The 17,430-nt window shown below is 41.1% G+C and overlaps 1 protein-coding gene across 2 annotated transcripts; it reads right to left on the reverse strand.

Annotated features, from left to right (window-relative positions):
* Positions 1 to 1,127: 1,127 nt before the first annotated feature.
* On the reverse strand, positions 1,128 to 17,400 carry LOC581855 (arylsulfatase I). 2 transcript variants are annotated; one of them, XM_030989585.1, is made up of 11 exons: positions 17,328 to 17,400; positions 12,598 to 12,779; positions 11,670 to 11,829; positions 9,892 to 10,004; positions 8,578 to 8,685; positions 7,886 to 8,017; positions 6,599 to 6,728; positions 5,789 to 6,143; positions 3,895 to 4,043; positions 3,272 to 3,427; positions 1,128 to 2,039 (listed from the first exon to the last, which is right to left on the reverse strand). In XM_030989585.1, the coding sequence occupies exons 2-11, from the start codon at positions 12,709 to 12,711 to the stop codon at positions 1,855 to 1,857; spliced, it is 1,602 nt and encodes a 533-aa protein (XP_030845445.1). In that variant the 5' UTR covers positions 12,712 to 12,779; positions 17,328 to 17,400; the 3' UTR covers positions 1,128 to 1,854. The 2 variants fall into 2 exon arrangements, with proteins under 2 accessions (XP_030845445.1, XP_030845444.1); XM_030989584.1 differs by having other exon boundaries at positions 3,272 to 3,430.
* Positions 17,401 to 17,430: the final 30 nt, after the last annotated feature.

The following is a 17,430-nucleotide window of genomic DNA, read 5'->3' on the forward strand; positions in this document are numbered from 1 at the left end:
ACAATATTAAAACTACAACATAAACACATGGTGCTTAGGTTTTTTGTTAAATATTTAAATTGATAATGATTGCCTTATTTTTAAAGTGTTTCATAAATTGGGTGCAATGTTAGCAAAAGCCATGTCCCCCCCATTCATTACTGGTTTTGGGTGTACATAACTGGAGCTTTGAACCTGGGCCCTGTTTCATAAAACTTGATATCAATAACAAGTTACAAGCTACTGTTATAAGCTACTGTTATAAGCTACTGTTATAAGCTACCGTTATAAGCTACTGTTATAAGCTACTGTTATAAGCTACTGTTATAAGCTACTGTTATAAGCTACTGTTATAAGCTACTGTTATAAGCTACTGAAATCATGGCATCTGATTGGCTGAGAGCAAATTTGTCATAGAAATTTAGCAGTTGTTATAGATAAAAAGTTTTATGAAACGGGCCCCTGAACGCAAGTTCCGCTGTGGATTGTACGGTTTCAAAATCTGATACAAGTAGTGGGGTGAAGAATGAAGAAGTGTTTTGTAAGTTATGAGTAAAATCTTATACATGATTCTTCTACTGCTGAGAGTGACGAGCCGAGCTGCCATCTTCTGAACACGTTGCAGACGGGATTTTTGATTCTGAGGAAGGCCAAAATACAACAAATTGTACATATTCAAACAATATGTAATAAAATAATGAACAATCTGCTCAGTGGCTTTCTGATTCAGCTATTTTCTGATCCTCCAAATATTGTGAATATGGAATGATGCTGAACTAACAACATTTGAAATCCGAGAGTTCATGGTCATTCCAGCATATTGAATCAAGACTCTATACATCTATTTAATTTTGAAGCCCATCTTCTTTGACAAGGATGCATGGCTTCATCAGTGATTTATAAATCAGATTTTCCTCCTCAAATTGGTACTACCGGTTAATTACTGCTATATTTTTCACTTTATTCAAAATATGAGCTTCAAATATTACTTCTGTTAGTCAACATTAGAGCGACTTGGGAATGGAATACTTGACATAACCGTACCCGCTCACTAAAACCCAAATCTGATTTGGGTTCCATGTGCAGTGTTTTGTGTTATTCTTTATTTTCTTCATACTCCTTATCCGTCAGCCTATGGAATGGCAGGTATTTTTTTTTCAGTCTGAATTGATACATTCTAGCTGGAAATAATTTATGGCTATTAGGTGATTGGTACTCACTCACAAGCAAATCCGCATACCGGTCTATTATAGTCAAACCTGCTTTTTGACCTGTATAGAAAGACCATTGTTTTTTAGAGAATGGTGTACCTCATTATTTCCACGTCAAGATAAAAACATTATTATACAATCTTTAAAATACAAACATATAATATCCTGTTAATAATGATCCTCTCAAAATATGCAAAATAACAATAACTTTGGTACGTTATCTAAATAAAATCAAGATTACCAAGAAAAAAAGGGAAGATAAAAAAAATAGAGAAAAGAAGGAGGAAACATTGCATGAACATAGACATTATAATTGGAATTACTGCATGCAACTGAGCCGCGATAGAAAATGAAGTTATAGATATATACGATTAAACGGGGGATGAATATTTTGGGCATCTATATTAGGAACCTGTTCATTAAGACCACCTGCCTATAAAGATCCTGTTTTTAGTGTCTCTTGAGCGGTCTTTACAATATATCGGGTAACTTCCTACAAAGTGGGCCTTTACATATAGGTTTCACTGTACTTTAGATCCATATCACGATAATCCTGGGCCCCGTTTCACAAAACTTGTCATCAGTGACAAATGACAGTGTTTGTTATAAGCTACTGAAATCCTTGCTTCTGATTGGTTATCAGCAGATCTGTCATTGATTTTTGTCATTTGTCATTGAAAAAAGGCTTTGTGAAACGGGTCCCTGGTGCTGTGCTTGTATCATCGACCCAAGGGACCCAGCAGTTGTCATGGTATTTTGGGTAGCTCCGTGGGTCAGGTTCCTTGTTCCTGATGGGAACCATCGTTGCTCTGTACTCTTCAATTCTCGTCAGGAGCAGCTCAACAATGTCTGTGAAAAGATGGATAGATGCTTCATGAAATTTCCTGAGATGGTCAACATTATTGCACACAAGAGGCCTGTTTCATAAAACTTTTTATCAATAGCAAACTCTAAAATTCTATGACAGATTTGCTCTCAGCCAATCAAATGCCGCAATTCCAGGACCGGTAGCTGTAGCTGTAACACAGTAATTGTAACTTGTTATTGATAACAAGTTTTATGAAACAGCGTCCTATAATTATTGAACTTCTGTCAAAATAAAATAGGATATATTATATCCCACAACTCCAGTGCAAAGATTGGCCACATACAGATGGCTCACATGACACGTAATACTTCCACAATGAAGAAAAAAAATGGATTTTGCTTGAACAGTGATGTCAAACAGGGCTTATCCAGGATATTAAGCAAATAATTACCATTGTTGAAGTTGACGGGACAAACTATCACTTCCAAGGCAATCTGGATGTAGCTATCTTTCCGAAGCGAAGCCGAGGAAAGATAGCGTATACATCCAGATCGCCGAGGAAGTGATAGTTCGCCATCACCTGAAACCAAAAGGTGATTTTTTGCTTAATATTCCACATCAGAAACATTTCACTTCTTCCGTCATTTTAGAGCAACAAGTCATCAATCATCAATTAACAGCTAGCAAACGGTTTACGATACGTACAGTGCATGCGGTACTTACGTACGTACGAATACGCAACGTATACAATCTTCAGTGTAACAAACTTTTCATCTCCCATCAATGATGGGCGAACTATCTTTCATCACATGATTTACTTTTAACCAATCGTAGCGGAAAAATCTTTGTTTGTGGAATATAAACCCCATTTGCATCACCGTTCTAAGCAATCAATAGGCCTATCATAATTGCCACTGCAGCCACTGTGACGTGGGATGTGTAACGCAGCGTTCTTTGGAAGCGTAGTGTGTATTTGTATTTTGGACTAAGGCGTGAGTTGAAGTTCATTTTGAGATGCATTTCCTTTTAATTCACATTTTTGGTTTTTCATTTTTTGATAGGGGATATATGTCAAATATACCACACAAGCTTTTCGAGGCACCTGTAAAATTATGGATATTCGTTGACTAGCATAATAACTATTTAATGTGGGGCTGCACCCTTCCGAAAAGATTGCTACGCCCTTCAGAAAAAAGTGCTATTCCTGCCACCTCGATCCATAATTTTAACTAGAGCCTCTCAGTGCATAGTATATTTGTATACTATCACCCACCCTGATTCCAGTTGGCTATGTTGTTAAATTCACAGGGATCATGGCGAATGTTGAACAGACACGGTTTCTTATAGGGATTACAGTTGGTAGAGGCATTGGCAGGCTTGTATGGGCAACTCACAACAAAGGCGTTAGGAACTGGTTTAGAATCCAGATCTGCTGTAAGAAAGAGAAAGAAACAAAATGAGACATGTATTTGACTTTATGGAGCTTTTACCCCACGTATCTAGTATTAAACCGATCGCATGCCCATTGGGCAGAAGTTATCACTGGTACATTTCCTAGGAACTTATCTCATCTCTCAAACAGTTATAACCCTTTTTATTATTTGGGTCTCTTTAAACTTGCACCAAAAGGGTTTCTCTGATTATTTTTTCGCTTTCAACTGAAGATATTCACAGGAATTAGTATCGACTTACCATACCACAATCACAATTATTAACACCATCACCATCATCATCATCACAACGTTACCACAACCATCCCATGCATCACCACCACTATCATCACCACCACCACCATTACCATCAACACTAACATCATCACCACTTCTACAATTACATATAACACCATCATCACTACTACCACCGTCACCACCACTACTACCACCACCACCACCTTACCTAATGACACGCCTTCTGGTGGATACCAGCCATTCCTACCGGTTCCTCTTTGCCCTTGTACAAGCTTGTAGTCTCCTATACGTATGGCCGACAGGTCAAGCAAAGGGTCAATAGTGTGGAGAATTTCTTGGCGAGGTGATTGCTTCCCTCTAGGAAGGAAAAAAAAACGGAAAGTAATAATAATAGTCATCTGGGCCCCGTCTTACAAAGATGATAAATAATCCTGGGGCCCGTTTCATAAAACTTTTTATCTATAACAAATGCTAAATTTCTAAGACAAATTTGCTATCAGCCAATCACATGCCATGATTTCAGTAGCTTACAACAGTAGTTTGTAACTTGTTATTGATATCAAGTTTTATGAAACGGGCTACTGGATTTATATAGCGCTTAATTATGAAATACCGTCTCTAAGCGCTTGACAGATATTATTACCCCGGTCATCAGATTCAATCATGTACATTGTGCACCATTTCCACTCCCTGGGGTCTATACCTACCATATGGTCACCATGAGGGCATATGGCAATTAATATCACAATGGCTTTTGTCATCCTACCAGGTCCCCATTTCTTTCCTGGTAAGGAGTGGCAAATGTAGATTAATGCCTTGCCAAAGGACATCGGTGCTGTCGCAGGCCAGGGTTCGCACCCACAACCTTTGCAATCCAAGTCAAGTGCTTAAACCATTTGGGAGAGAGCGTGCACTGTTGCAGACACATTCCGAGTTTCATTATGTGCTTACTTCCTGCTTGCGGCATACATGTATTTGTCAGGTGCTCCAAGATTTGCTCCGGTGACAATTGCTCTGGACTTTATGCACAAATCTGCCCGGGGGTCTCAGTCATGTAGAAATACTGTAAGCATTCGTGACCACAGGTTTTCCACACATCCCCTAAACGAGGATATTGCTTCTGTAGCCAAAATACACCCTAAATGAGGATTTTGCGTGTTTTTTTTCTTCCCGAAGTCACATCCTAAACGGGTATTTCAAAAAAGTGTACATACTCCTAAACAGATGCGGATCCAGGATTTCTTAGGGGAGGGGGCCCAACAAAAATCGCGCCGGCCAAAACGTCGCTCAGTGGGGGGTTTGGAGGGGGGTGGGGGGGTTGTGGGGGGTAGTGAGCACTTTTTTTTTGTTGCTCCCGAAAATTTGAAAATCGCGCTGGCCGAAAATTCGCTCAGTGGGGGGGGGGGGGGGGGGGGTAGTTAACACTGTTTTTTTTTTTTTTGTCCTTGAAAATTTAAAAATTTGCCAACCCCCCAAAAAGGTAAAAAATCACGTGTTTTAACATGATTTTTTTCTCACCCCGGGCCCCCCCTGGATCCGCCACTGCTCCTAAACAAGTATTGGTCTGGCACTGAGGGTTAGAAAAATACTCCTAACCGCGCATACCGGCGCGTACAGCAGGATATTGAATGATTTTGTTTTCTTGAAAAATGGCAAAAAATGGACATATTTTAACCCCTTAATTAGTGTGGGACCGTGCCGACCGGGTCCAATCTAAAAAAAACCACCCCTTATACGCGTTTTCTTGGTTACGCATACTTACCAGGCTCGTAGCCAGAGTTTGATGTTTGGGGGGCACATACAAGTAATCGATCGATGTCCTGGGGAGGGGTCTAAAAAAGTTCAACCGATCCTGGAAATTTTGTAGGGGGCATGTGCCCCCCCGCCCCCCCCCCCCCCCCCCCCCCCCCCCACGTGGCTACGTGCCTGATACTTACAGTATTCATTTTTGACTGAGACCCCCCGGGAAAATCTGTACTATTGTTTGCACTGGAAACAATCAAATAATCTTGAACTTTCAAGCCATTTTTAAATGCAACGTGGCATAGGGAGAGTTGAAGTAAAATGAAGACAACTCAATCCTACGTTAGCATAGCACTCACCTTGAGAGCATTGGCCAGACATCAATACCATCTAGATGTTGCAACGTGCTGGTATTACCGCCCGCTAAGCCATACAGCGTAGGAACCCAGTCACATACATGCATCATCCCATCGCTCATTCTCCCTGGCTTCTCAATGAGGGCGCCCCACAGGAATCCCACGCCACGCAGTCCGCCCTCCCATGTCGTATGTTTCATTCCTCGCAGAGGCCAGTTGCTGGCGTAGTTAAAGTCGAAGCCGTTGGCGGGGCCCCCGTTGTCGGTCGTAAAAACTATAAGGGTGTTGTTGTAGAGGGAGCTCTCCTTTAAAGACTGGGTGATATTTCCAATAGAGTCGTCCAAGGCTGCCACCATTGCTGTCACAAAGCAAAATAACCAAATAACAGAATTAAAACGAGTCAAAGCATAGCATCCCCTCGCCGGGTACAAATGGCCATTATTTAGCATTTTTTGCATATTTAGTGAGCTGTGACCTTTGACATACATACTCAACAACATTAAACGTTAAAGGACTGTTGGTAATCTTTCTGAGCTTATAGTTCTAAAGAGAACCATATACCGCTGGTTGGAGAGGATGAGTGGTAGGAGAGGATGAGTGGTAGGAGGAGCTCGACGTTTTCGAACAGGTTGACTATCCGTCATCAGGAGTAGGGAATAGCTGGCGTGCGTGGGCTTAAGTCACCAGGTTATAGTTCTCTTTAGAACTATTTAAGCTCAGAAAATAACCAACAGTCATTTTCAGGACTACACACACTCAAGAAAGAAAGATTACAGACACATTATATCTAATAAGGTGCAACAAAGAACATACCAGCATATTTTCTCCTGTTTTCATGTGTGATGTTAGGGAATCTCTTGTAATATTCATGGGGTGCTTGCAGTCTCTGACCGTCGTAGTTGGCGCTGTGTACAGCCTGGTGGGCTAGGTAGATGTACAAAGGCTGGGTGATAAAAAAGAGATAAATTATCAGGTTTTTCAAAACTCTTTTCTACCGAATTGCAGAACTACCAAGTTGACATGATTAGTGATTTAGCCTGGATTATGTCTGGGTTAGCTCATAATCTTCAGTGTGGCAAGCTGGAGCCAGGTGTTGTTTGTATACGCTACAGCACTAATTTCAAATAATGATTTCTAATGTAACAGTTATATTCATCAAGGTTCAATACTCATGGTGCTTAGACATTATTACCCCAGTTATGGCAGAGCTGTAAAGATATCTAGCCCTCAAGCGTATCTCATTTATACCTGGGTAGAGATTGGCATATCTATGTATTGTATTCTTTTTTAATTATCATGATTATTATCATTACTATTCTTATTACAACATTTATTGAATTATCATCACCATCATCATTATTATCATTATTATTACTTTTACTATTATTATAACGTATCCGGACACCTACCCCCTGGACTTCCACCCCTAGGACAACTACCCCCCTAGGACAACTACCCCCTAGGGCAACCACCCTGTAGGATGACTACCCACCAGGACAACTAGCCCCGGATAACTAGCCCCATACAACTACTACCCCCTAGGACAACCAACTACCCCCCGGACAACTACCCCAGGACAACTACCCCTGGACAACTACCCCCCCAGACGACTACCCCCTAGGACAACTACCCCTTAGGATAGTTGTCGTAGGGGGTAGTTGTCCGGGTGGTAGTTGTAAGGGGGGTACTTGTCCTAGGGGGTAGTAGTCCAGGGGGTAGTATTCTGGGGGTAGTTGTCCGGGGGGTGGGGGGGGGGGGTAGTTGTCCTAGGGGGAAATTTATTTGGGAGGTAGTTGTCTGGGGGGTAGTCGTCCTAGATGGTGGTTGCCCTAGTGGAAAGTTGTCCTAGGGGGTATTCGTCCTAGAGGGTTGTTGCCCTAGGGGGTAGTTGTCCCAGGGGTAGTTGACTGGGGGTGGGTATCCGGGTGGATGTCCAGGGGTAGGCGTTTTAGAACCTTATTATGATAATTATTCTCCTTTCTCTTCTTTTTATTATTATTAGTACTGTCATTATCATCACCATCATCATCACTATTATTACTATTATCAGTATTGTTTAAAAATGCAATCAATATCATCATGCTTATCATAGCTGCTCACCTCCTTGGGATTATGTTTAAGAATAATCTCCTGGGTCCTCTCCGTAAATATCTCGGTAGAATACTGACCAAACACGGGCTTATGGACAGACCCATCCATGTGAAAATCAAAACCTGTCATGTTACCGTCAGACTGGACAAAAGAAAAATTAAGGTAGAAAACAATATTTTTAAGAGTTAAGATTAAAACTTAAAAACTTGGTTCAGATATGTAGCGTCAAATCATGGCCGGTTTAACGATGAATTTAGCGTAGCAGGCTTCACATTTTGGTATCATATAACGAAGACCTCAGTGATTACATATACAAGCTCTGTTGCCATAATTGCCATTCATATACACATTGTACAAAAAGTCTTTTTACCATGGTCTACCTCTTTATATCTGAATGGAGGGAAGACAGGAATTTTTGATTTTTTTTTTAGGGGGAGAATTTTACTGCATTCAAGTTACCCTACCTTTCGTGAATATTTTTAAACAAAAGATTGCGTAACCCAACACAAAGACCTGGGCCCTATTTCACAAAACTTGTCATCAGTGACAAATGAGAGTTTTTGTTATAAGATAGTGAAATCCTTGCTTCTGATTGGTTATCAGCAGATTTGTCACTGACTTTGTCATTTTTCATTGAAGAAGGCTTTGTGAAATGGGTCACAGACTAGGGCTTGTGCCGACATACTACATGCAACTCTCACCGTTATTTCATGCGTATAGTAGTCCCCCATTCCTGCATAGTAACCGTAGAAGGACTCAAAGCCACGATGGCTAGGTGTAAGACTCTCCTTGAAGAACCCCAGGTGCCACTATAAACCCCATTGAGGAAAAGATAGGATGGATGGAGGAGGGGGAAGGGGGCAAAGGGGAAGGGGGAAGGTGGAAGGGGGAAGGGGGGGGGGGGGGGGGAGAGAGAGGTGCAGGATCGGTGCAGAGTGTGGAAAGAGAAGATGTAGAGCAGGGGAAGAGAAAGGACAGAGTAGAGGTGCAGTAGGGTGGAGAGTGGTGGGGTGGGGTGGTATAGGGGAGGAATGGGGGTGGAGTAGGGTGATATAGGGGTAGAGAGGGGTAGTATCGGGAAGAGGAAGGAATATGGGTGGAATAGAGGTGGAGTAGGAGTGGTATAGGGGTGAAATAGGGATGGAGTAGGGGTTACATAGGAGCAGAGTAGGGGTAGATGAGGGTGGAGCCAGAGTGGGAGAAGAATCAGGACAGAGAAAGGTTGGTGTAGGAGTGAAATAGGTGCGGAATGGGAGTGGAGTGGGGACGGAGGAGTAAAGTAGGGGTGGCAAAGGGGTGGAGTAGGTGCAGGATAAGGGCGGAGTGGGTGCAGAGTAGGGATGGAGAAGAGGGTGAGCTTGCAGGGTGGGGGCAGGGGCATCGAGGGAGCAAGGTATGTGTATGGGAAGAGTCGGGTTGGAGGGAAGTTGTACAAGGAATTGAAGAAGTAAAAGGGAAAAGACAAGAAAAAATAATTGAAAGTTAAGTAATCCCACAAGTAATACTAGAACCTGCAGGCAGTCTAAAGGTTGTCCACGCTGAATATGTCTTCTTGAAAATAATCATTATTCATTCTGCATCAAAGACAGTATACTTTCTATCATAGGCCTATAGCTACACAGGTGGAAGTACTCTTTTCAAGAGGACTAACAATTCGTGAAGCGCATCCGCAACTCTTGCATTGACTATTCCTACATGCACAGAGTTAGATTTCTCCATGAGATATTTGGGGCTCATTTGTACCTGTGCTATCTCTGCAATGGTATATTGTTTGTTTGTTTAATCATATTCTGCATTTTTTATCATAATAAAAAGGTGCCTATACATACATATATATATATATATATATATACTGGTATATATATATATTAACAAAAGTAAAAAAACACACATATATAATCATATCATAATATAAGTCAATTAAATAATTATGCCTTTCACAAAACACAAACCGGTAGTTGACAAATTTTAATGTTGAAAAATGCAAAAAAATATTCTCAAATTGGTCCACTTACCTTTCCTACCATATGCGTCCTGTAGCCTAGCTCTCTGAGGTACTGAGGCATTAACTTCTCCTCCAGCCCCAATCCATATGGGTGGGATACTCCTATAACTCCATGTTCTAGACCTACAATGAAACAATCAAAGGCATCGTTTAACAAACTTAAGCTCATGCACGCCAGCTATTCTCCAATCCTGATGACGGATAGTCAACCTGTTCGAAACGTCGAGCCACTCCTGCCACTTATCCTCTCCAAGCGCTATGGTTCTCCTTAGAACTACAGTGTATAAGCTAAGAGAGATAACCAACAGTCTTTTTAAAGACTACACAAACAGTCCTTTTCAGGACTACACACCCTCAAGAAAGATAACCGAGAGTCCTTTTCAGGACTCCTCAATCCTCTCTCTCTCTATCACATGGTGCACCCGCAAGCCTACTGTATAATGTTAAATCTGAGATGGATGGCCCTACGTGTTATCAGTGTTTGTGATATGGTGTAATATTAAAGCCCTAAAAAAATTGTGCTTCAAAATGATCATCAAGTTCTTCAAAAAAGTAAAAATCTTTGAGAGACCAGTTTTACCATACTCATTTTCTCTAATAGACTGTTGTTATGAAAACGCAAAATTTGATTTCAATTTCCAATCATAAATATCTTGATAATCAGACAGGCGATTAGCTTGTATATGTCATGGGATTCATGTATGCCCTAAATTGCAGTATGAGCTAAATCAAAGATTTTTTTTTAAAGGATCCGAGACAAAGTTACCGGATCCCTTTAAGAGACATCACCAATCCCATTTGAGCAAACTGCTGCAAGTCTTAATTTGCTCTCAACTTATTCAGGATACGTGGAGACCTATACAATGTAACAATTAAGAGACGAAACAAAGAATGAGTTAAACATCCCTAGTCCCACCCATGCAAACTCTTGTAAGTCTTATCCATTAACATATTCTGAGTATGTTGAAGACCTAAATATAGAGACCAAGAAACAACAAAGAATCATTATTATATCAACTTTGTGGGTCTTTGCAATAAACATTTTCAGGACATGTTGAAAACCTAAACAGAGACCAAAAGACAGGGGGAAAAAAAGAATGATTTTGATATCATCAGTCCCACCTATGCAAAGTTGTGTAAGTCTTTGCCATTAATATAGATTCAGGACATGTTGAGACCTAAAAAGACACCAAACGACAACAAATAACTTAATAAGATCTATAGTTCCAACAAAGCAAAAGATGGGTATTAACCTGGCCTTTTAGCCGTGGGTTATCAGTTTTTGATGGGAACTGTTTTGCACGATCTGAAACTTTGGTAGAAGAGAATGATGAACAGTCCCCTGGTCATAATAATAATAATAATAATAATAATAATAGTAATAAATAATAATATGGGTTTCTTGTATAGCGCTCATGTCTGTCATACTTGACACTCCAGGCGCTCTGCAATTATTTGCCCGGCTTATATAAGCATGGCTGCCATCACAGGCCCCTCTAGCATTTCAAGGAATTAATTCCCGCCAGGTACCCATTTACATCACCTGGGTCGAGTGTGGCATATGGTAATTAATGTCTTGCCAAAAGACATTAGTCCCGCAGCGGGACTCGAACCGCTGACCTTTTGCTCCAGTCTGGTGACGTTATCTACTCGACCATGACACCTCCATGGTTCCATTTGACCAATCAGATTGCCTACATTCTTGAACCAGTACGTCTTATGAAAGGGTACCTGGCAATGCCCAAAGGGAGAGCACCCTTAATAGACTAAATTCCATTACTATCAAACCTGTGTGTATGGGATGCTTGCCGGTCATGATGGCGCTTCTCGTTGGCGTGCAGATGGGTGACACATAGTAGTTGGTAAGAATCACGCCCTCTTGTGCCAGGGCATCAATATGCGGGGTCGGGATCTGTGAAGAACCGTGGAAACTGACATCGTTCCAACCCTGCAAAATTTAAAATATCATAAAACATCAGCACGGAACCAAAATCGAGCTTGGGTTCTGTGCGGGCATATACCTACTGTCTATTTACAAGTCCCTTTTTTTTTGTCAATTAAGAGTGTTTTTAAGATTGCTATATATTTTTGTGAAAGTAATATTTAGAGTTCATATCTTGAATATAGTTTAGCAATATGGAATATTATATGTGTGTAATTTGTACACTTTAACAAAAAAAGAATTATCATTTTCAGAAAACTACCCCCTGGGGCAACTACCCTCTAGGACGACTACATCCCTAGGACAACTACCCCCCTGGAAAAACACACCCTAGACAACTACCCCCCTGCAAAAACACATCCCAAACAACCACCCTCTAGGACTACTACCACCCACACATCTACCCCCTAGGAGATATACCATCTATGGCAACTACCACCCAACTAATCAGACAATAACCACTTGGGGTAATTATCAATCAGGGGGGGGGGGGGGTAGTTGTCCTAGAGGGCGGTTTTCCTAGGGGGTAGTTGTGTGGGAGGTAATCATCCTGGAGAGTAATTGTCCCTTGGGGTAGTCATCCTAGAGGATGGTTGCCCTAGAGGGTGATTATCCTAGGTGTGGTTATCCGGAGGGTGGTTGTTCAGGGGATAGGTGTCCTAGAACCTCCAACATATCCACAAGACCACGATTCCTCTACACATTAGTACCATGTCGAAAATAGAACGGCAAACCATGTGGTCAGATTCTGAAGACGTAAACATCTCTACTCACCAGATCATCTGCTAGAATAAAGATGATATTTGGAGGCTGGTCTGTGTAAACACGCTGAAGCATACAGCCCATAAAGAATGCAAGGACAGCCACCTTGAACGTCATCATCATCATCTCCTCACTTCACATGAGCTCTTTGAACAGAAATACGCTTCAATCTAGATCTGACTTTGCAGTTTCATCTGAAATTAAATAAACACAATATTGATAAAGCAGAAGAAGAACAAATATTTTTGTACGTCCTAAACACTAAACTTCCTTATTCAGAGCCTTTGAATTCCACCCACTTGCACAGCCCACACGCAGGGGATTTACAAGTGATTGCATTCACTTTTATGTTAACATGTATTTTTTTGTTCATATCATTTACTGATAGTATAAAGTACATACATTTCATTTTGAAAGTCCTTGGGCGGTACTCTGAGAATCCAGACAAAGACTCTCCCACTGCACCCTTTCCGTAAAGATAGAAGTGGTTCCCAATACCGGGACAACCTTTTGTTGTATAAAATTGGAGAGTGTAATTTTGTAAAGCTTCTAACAAACACTCCTATGGATCTTTTATAATTTACACAATTTCTTACTGTCTGCTGCCTCGAGATCATTGGAGCGAAGAAATTACCGTAGCTATCCATATTCAGTGAAGGATTAATCCTTTTTATGCAGACGGAGCTCATAATGCAAAGCTTTACAAAGTGTTGTACAGGTACAGTGCGTTTCAAACTCAAAAAAGTGGGCATCCTTCCATTGAATTTGTTGTAAGTATACATTGCACTTTAAAAACGAGAGTACAATTTAAATAATAATAATAAAAATAATTGCATTTATAGGGCGCTTTATACAGGCATTTCTAAATGCACAGGTGGTACTGTCTAACTTAGTATAACTATTCAACATGTTCAATAGCTTAAAGCTTATCTGCCATAGTTTACAGGACGGATTAGACCGCCATACAAGGTCACTGGACAGGTGGTTTTCTCATCAACTCAGCTCTCAGTTAACATAAGAAAAAGAGGATCATGGGGGACCAATGGTCACCGATAAGGCATTGTTTGTTGTATAGAGGGCGCAAGTAGCTACAAGTAGTGCAGTGGGCCTTTAAAAGCAACAAAATTGTTCTCCTACTGAATGAGATGGAATGCCTAATAGACTATGAGGGATTTTTTTGCTCTTTAAGAAGAGCACCGATAGGGGCACTCAGGCACTGCAATTAAAATTTCAAAGGATGGATTATACTTTTTATCGCTCACGACGGCTATCTAGAATGTTCTGAATTGCCATACTCAAGAGCGTCCTGGGGCTCTGCTAGGCCCCCCAATCTCTGCCATGTTGTACTGATCCATTAGAAAGTAATTTAATAAGCCCCAATAAAGAGCACATTTTTTATTTTTTGAGGGTCCCAAAATTTGGCTGATCGATATTTTGTTCGTTGAGGGGGGGGGGGGGGGGGGGGGGTAAGGTCAGCTTTTAATATTTTTTAAATTTTTAATTAAGAAAATTAAAAAAAAAAACAAATTGAAGGGGGGGGGGGGGTTCCTTCCTCCAAAACACACACATAAAAAAGTTTAAGGGGGGGGGGGGGTTAAACCCCTCCCCCCTCCTGCATATGCGCCTGCTACTACTAGCACTGTAGCATTGCTCAGTTTTAGTTTTAATAAAACTAAGATTTTAGTTTTATTTTTTTAACTGATGACATATGTGACTCATGCCTGATCGATGTCCGACATTTCATCTCTTCCAATGAAAAGGTTGAACATGGTGGCCTGCGTATTGTTGTTGAGTGTTACTTTCTAGTTCTAGTAAAATTAATCACCTCCTGCTCCCGAATGATGTACATTAATCACAACTGTAAACAATTACAAAAACACATACAATTATTACAATCCATCAAGAACGAATTGAAGTTAGCTAAAGCTTACCCAAAATATAAACTCAGAATGATGTAGGCCTACACACAACTTCAAGGTAGGTATTGGTAGGCGCGTACAAACATGTATTGGTGCCACGCATGTCACGAAACCAATATCCAACTATAAATGCATTCCAGCCTGCCAAATCCAGCCTTAATTTAGTGCTTTACCTGTCTTCTTAACTAGACAATGCCCTCCCATAGCTCATCAATACACCACTGCACTGCATAGCTGGATCTGTGGGATTAAACTCAACAGGATTATCAACTGTAGCCGGGGATTAGTCTATGACTAAACTCGATAATCTGGCTTAGCTTAAAGTCACATAGAAGTGAGCTCTCATGGGGAATTTGACACCATTCGGGCGTTTACCCAATAATAAGGGTTAGCCTTGAGTTTTATGACCATTATACCTTATGTAATGCTACGCTTTTCTTTCACCCGAAGCTCTCCGAGCGATAAGGGGGTAATTTTTGATGGGCCAACGGGTTTGCGGTGTGCAGATTTGTACTCCCATTAATGGTATTTCCACGAAGTCTGGTGTCAGCGAATTATAGCCTGCTGTACATGAAAACTGCCGATCCAGTCCCTTTAATTGCAGAATTAATAATACCCTAATCGGAGGTAGCATTAAGGGCTGGCTGGAAATGTTTTTTATGATATTGTATTCCAGATCCAGCGAGCTTTATTAAACGCACACATAGGAGCATCACTATCCTGGCTGTGTAGTAAAAGCTGTGCTTTTGATTAACAACATTTCAAACATGCACTGGTCTGGCACTGTACAAATCTCAACTGATTTCACTCAAAATCGTTACTTTAGTGACAATTGATGACACCTAAATAGCAGTAAAATAGATTATTTTCAACTTACTGATGTTAAAAAGAATCATTTAAAAATTCAAATTGTAACTGTAAGTCTACTGTCAAACTTTGCTTACAGCCGCATCGGCATGATTGTGTGCAGTCTTTGAGCGCGTTTATCTAGGCTTGCCACTAGATATCTACATATCGTACCCCACTATCGAACCCCACTATCGTACCCCACTATACGATCGTGATTTGCGGGATGTCGCGTTTATCGACCCTTCACGATTCAAAATAAAGGCCTTGTGTCTGCCCAGCCGTTTTGACCCGGGAAGCAGACAGTTTCTCGGAGGTCAACTTCACACGTATGCTTGTACACAACACCTGGGTGATCATATTTGTATGTGAGGTTCAAAACAGCTTTGCGTTTATCGATCTCTCAGAAACGTGATTCTGGCTGTATGTCACATTCAAAACGCACCTTTTTGCGTCTTTAGATATGCCCATATCTAAAGACGTTTGAAAAAGGCTTTGCGTTTATCTACTTCTAAATTTGCCTAAAAGACGTTTGAGAAACCTGATTCTAGCCAAAAATTTGCTAGATAAACGCAACCTTAGACAGAAATAACCGACTGGTATGGGTCATTCTTTAATAAAACTGACATTTGTTGATATTCTAGTGGAGCCAGACGTAGTCTCAGTGGAACAACCGACGATATGTAGAGACTGAAGCTTTTGGTCTAGTGCAGTCTTAGACCGAAAACTTCAGTCTCTCTAATCGTCGGTTGTTCCACTGAGACTACGTCTGGTTCCACTAGACCTCCGATTATAGATGTATTGGGGAATGACAACAAATGTCAGTTTTATTAAAGAAATGACCCAAATCAGATGGTTATTGCTGTCTAGTGCAGTCTATGCAATATGTTCTAGTTCTAGTTCGATCCTCATGATCCTGCTATTAATAAGTGCTAGTGCTACATGTCAAAGTCTGCATGATATGTGGAGTGTATATTTGAGTATAGATCGAGGTCTACCTGCGCTGGAGTGATTAAACGGCTCCCATAGTACTAGACAGCAATAACCATCTGATTTGGGTCATTTCTTTAATAAAACTGACATTTGTTGTCATTCCCCAATACATAATCGGAGGTCTAGTGGAGCCAGACGACGTAGTCTCAGTGGAACAACCGACGATTAGAGAGACTGAAGTTTTCGGTCTACCATAGTACTAGACCGAAAGCTTCAGTCTCTATACCGTCGGTTGTTCCACTGAGAAAACTGTGATAACGCCATTACGAACGTGTAGATGGCGCACAGTTTTTCCTTCATAATCATTTTTGCCTTCGGCGTAGACTAGAAGGGATGAGATTGACGGCAGCGAGAGTTTAACACGGCTTGCAAGATTTTCAACATGGATGTCGATTTTGACCCATAATTTCCTTAAAAGGGACCATTAAACGGATTATTTCAATCAAGTTAGTAAGTGGAACCGATGTATTATAGCCTAGGCCTAATGTAAAATTGGATATGCACAAGGTAAAATGACATTTTGGGGGATTTTGGGGGCATAACAATACGGCCGTGGCAAGTTTGTTCATGTTTGTGGGAGGGGCCTAACGGCTAAAATCTAGCCGTGATATCTTCAACATAGGCTGGCATAGGCGATCGTTCTGTCTCTATAACCGGAGGTCTAGTTGAGCCAGACGTAGTCTCAGTGGAACAACCGACGATATAGAGACTGAAGCTTTCGGTCTACCATAGTACCAGCCCGCAGAGAAGCGAGTATTACAAACCCTAAAATAACCCTTGAACTTTGAAGTAGACCTCGCCTCTCAGACTAGGGGTCGAGTCTAAACAAACCCTTAAAATGTGTGTCCCAAATCACACTTCCCCGCACCCGACCAATAATATTGGACAGTGACCTCGATACATTTATTTTTATGCCACTTCTTCACCTAGACTATCTGCCTGCTTAAATTACAATTTGGATGACAAAATCACGAAATATCTTACCAGACTAATGCAGCTTCTTAATCTTAGCTCCCGGTCCCTTTTCACGTGTAGCGTGCATGTGTGTTTGCAATAAGAGTCTGTGCCCGCTAAAACGTAAACAACA

The sequence above is a fragment of the Strongylocentrotus purpuratus genome, unplaced genomic scaffold, assembly GCF_000002235.5.
Source record: "Strongylocentrotus purpuratus isolate Spur 01 unplaced genomic scaffold, Spur_5.0 spur5_scaffold_18, whole genome shotgun sequence".
Lineage (NCBI taxonomy): Eukaryota > Metazoa > Echinodermata > Echinoidea > Camarodonta > Strongylocentrotidae > Strongylocentrotus > Strongylocentrotus purpuratus.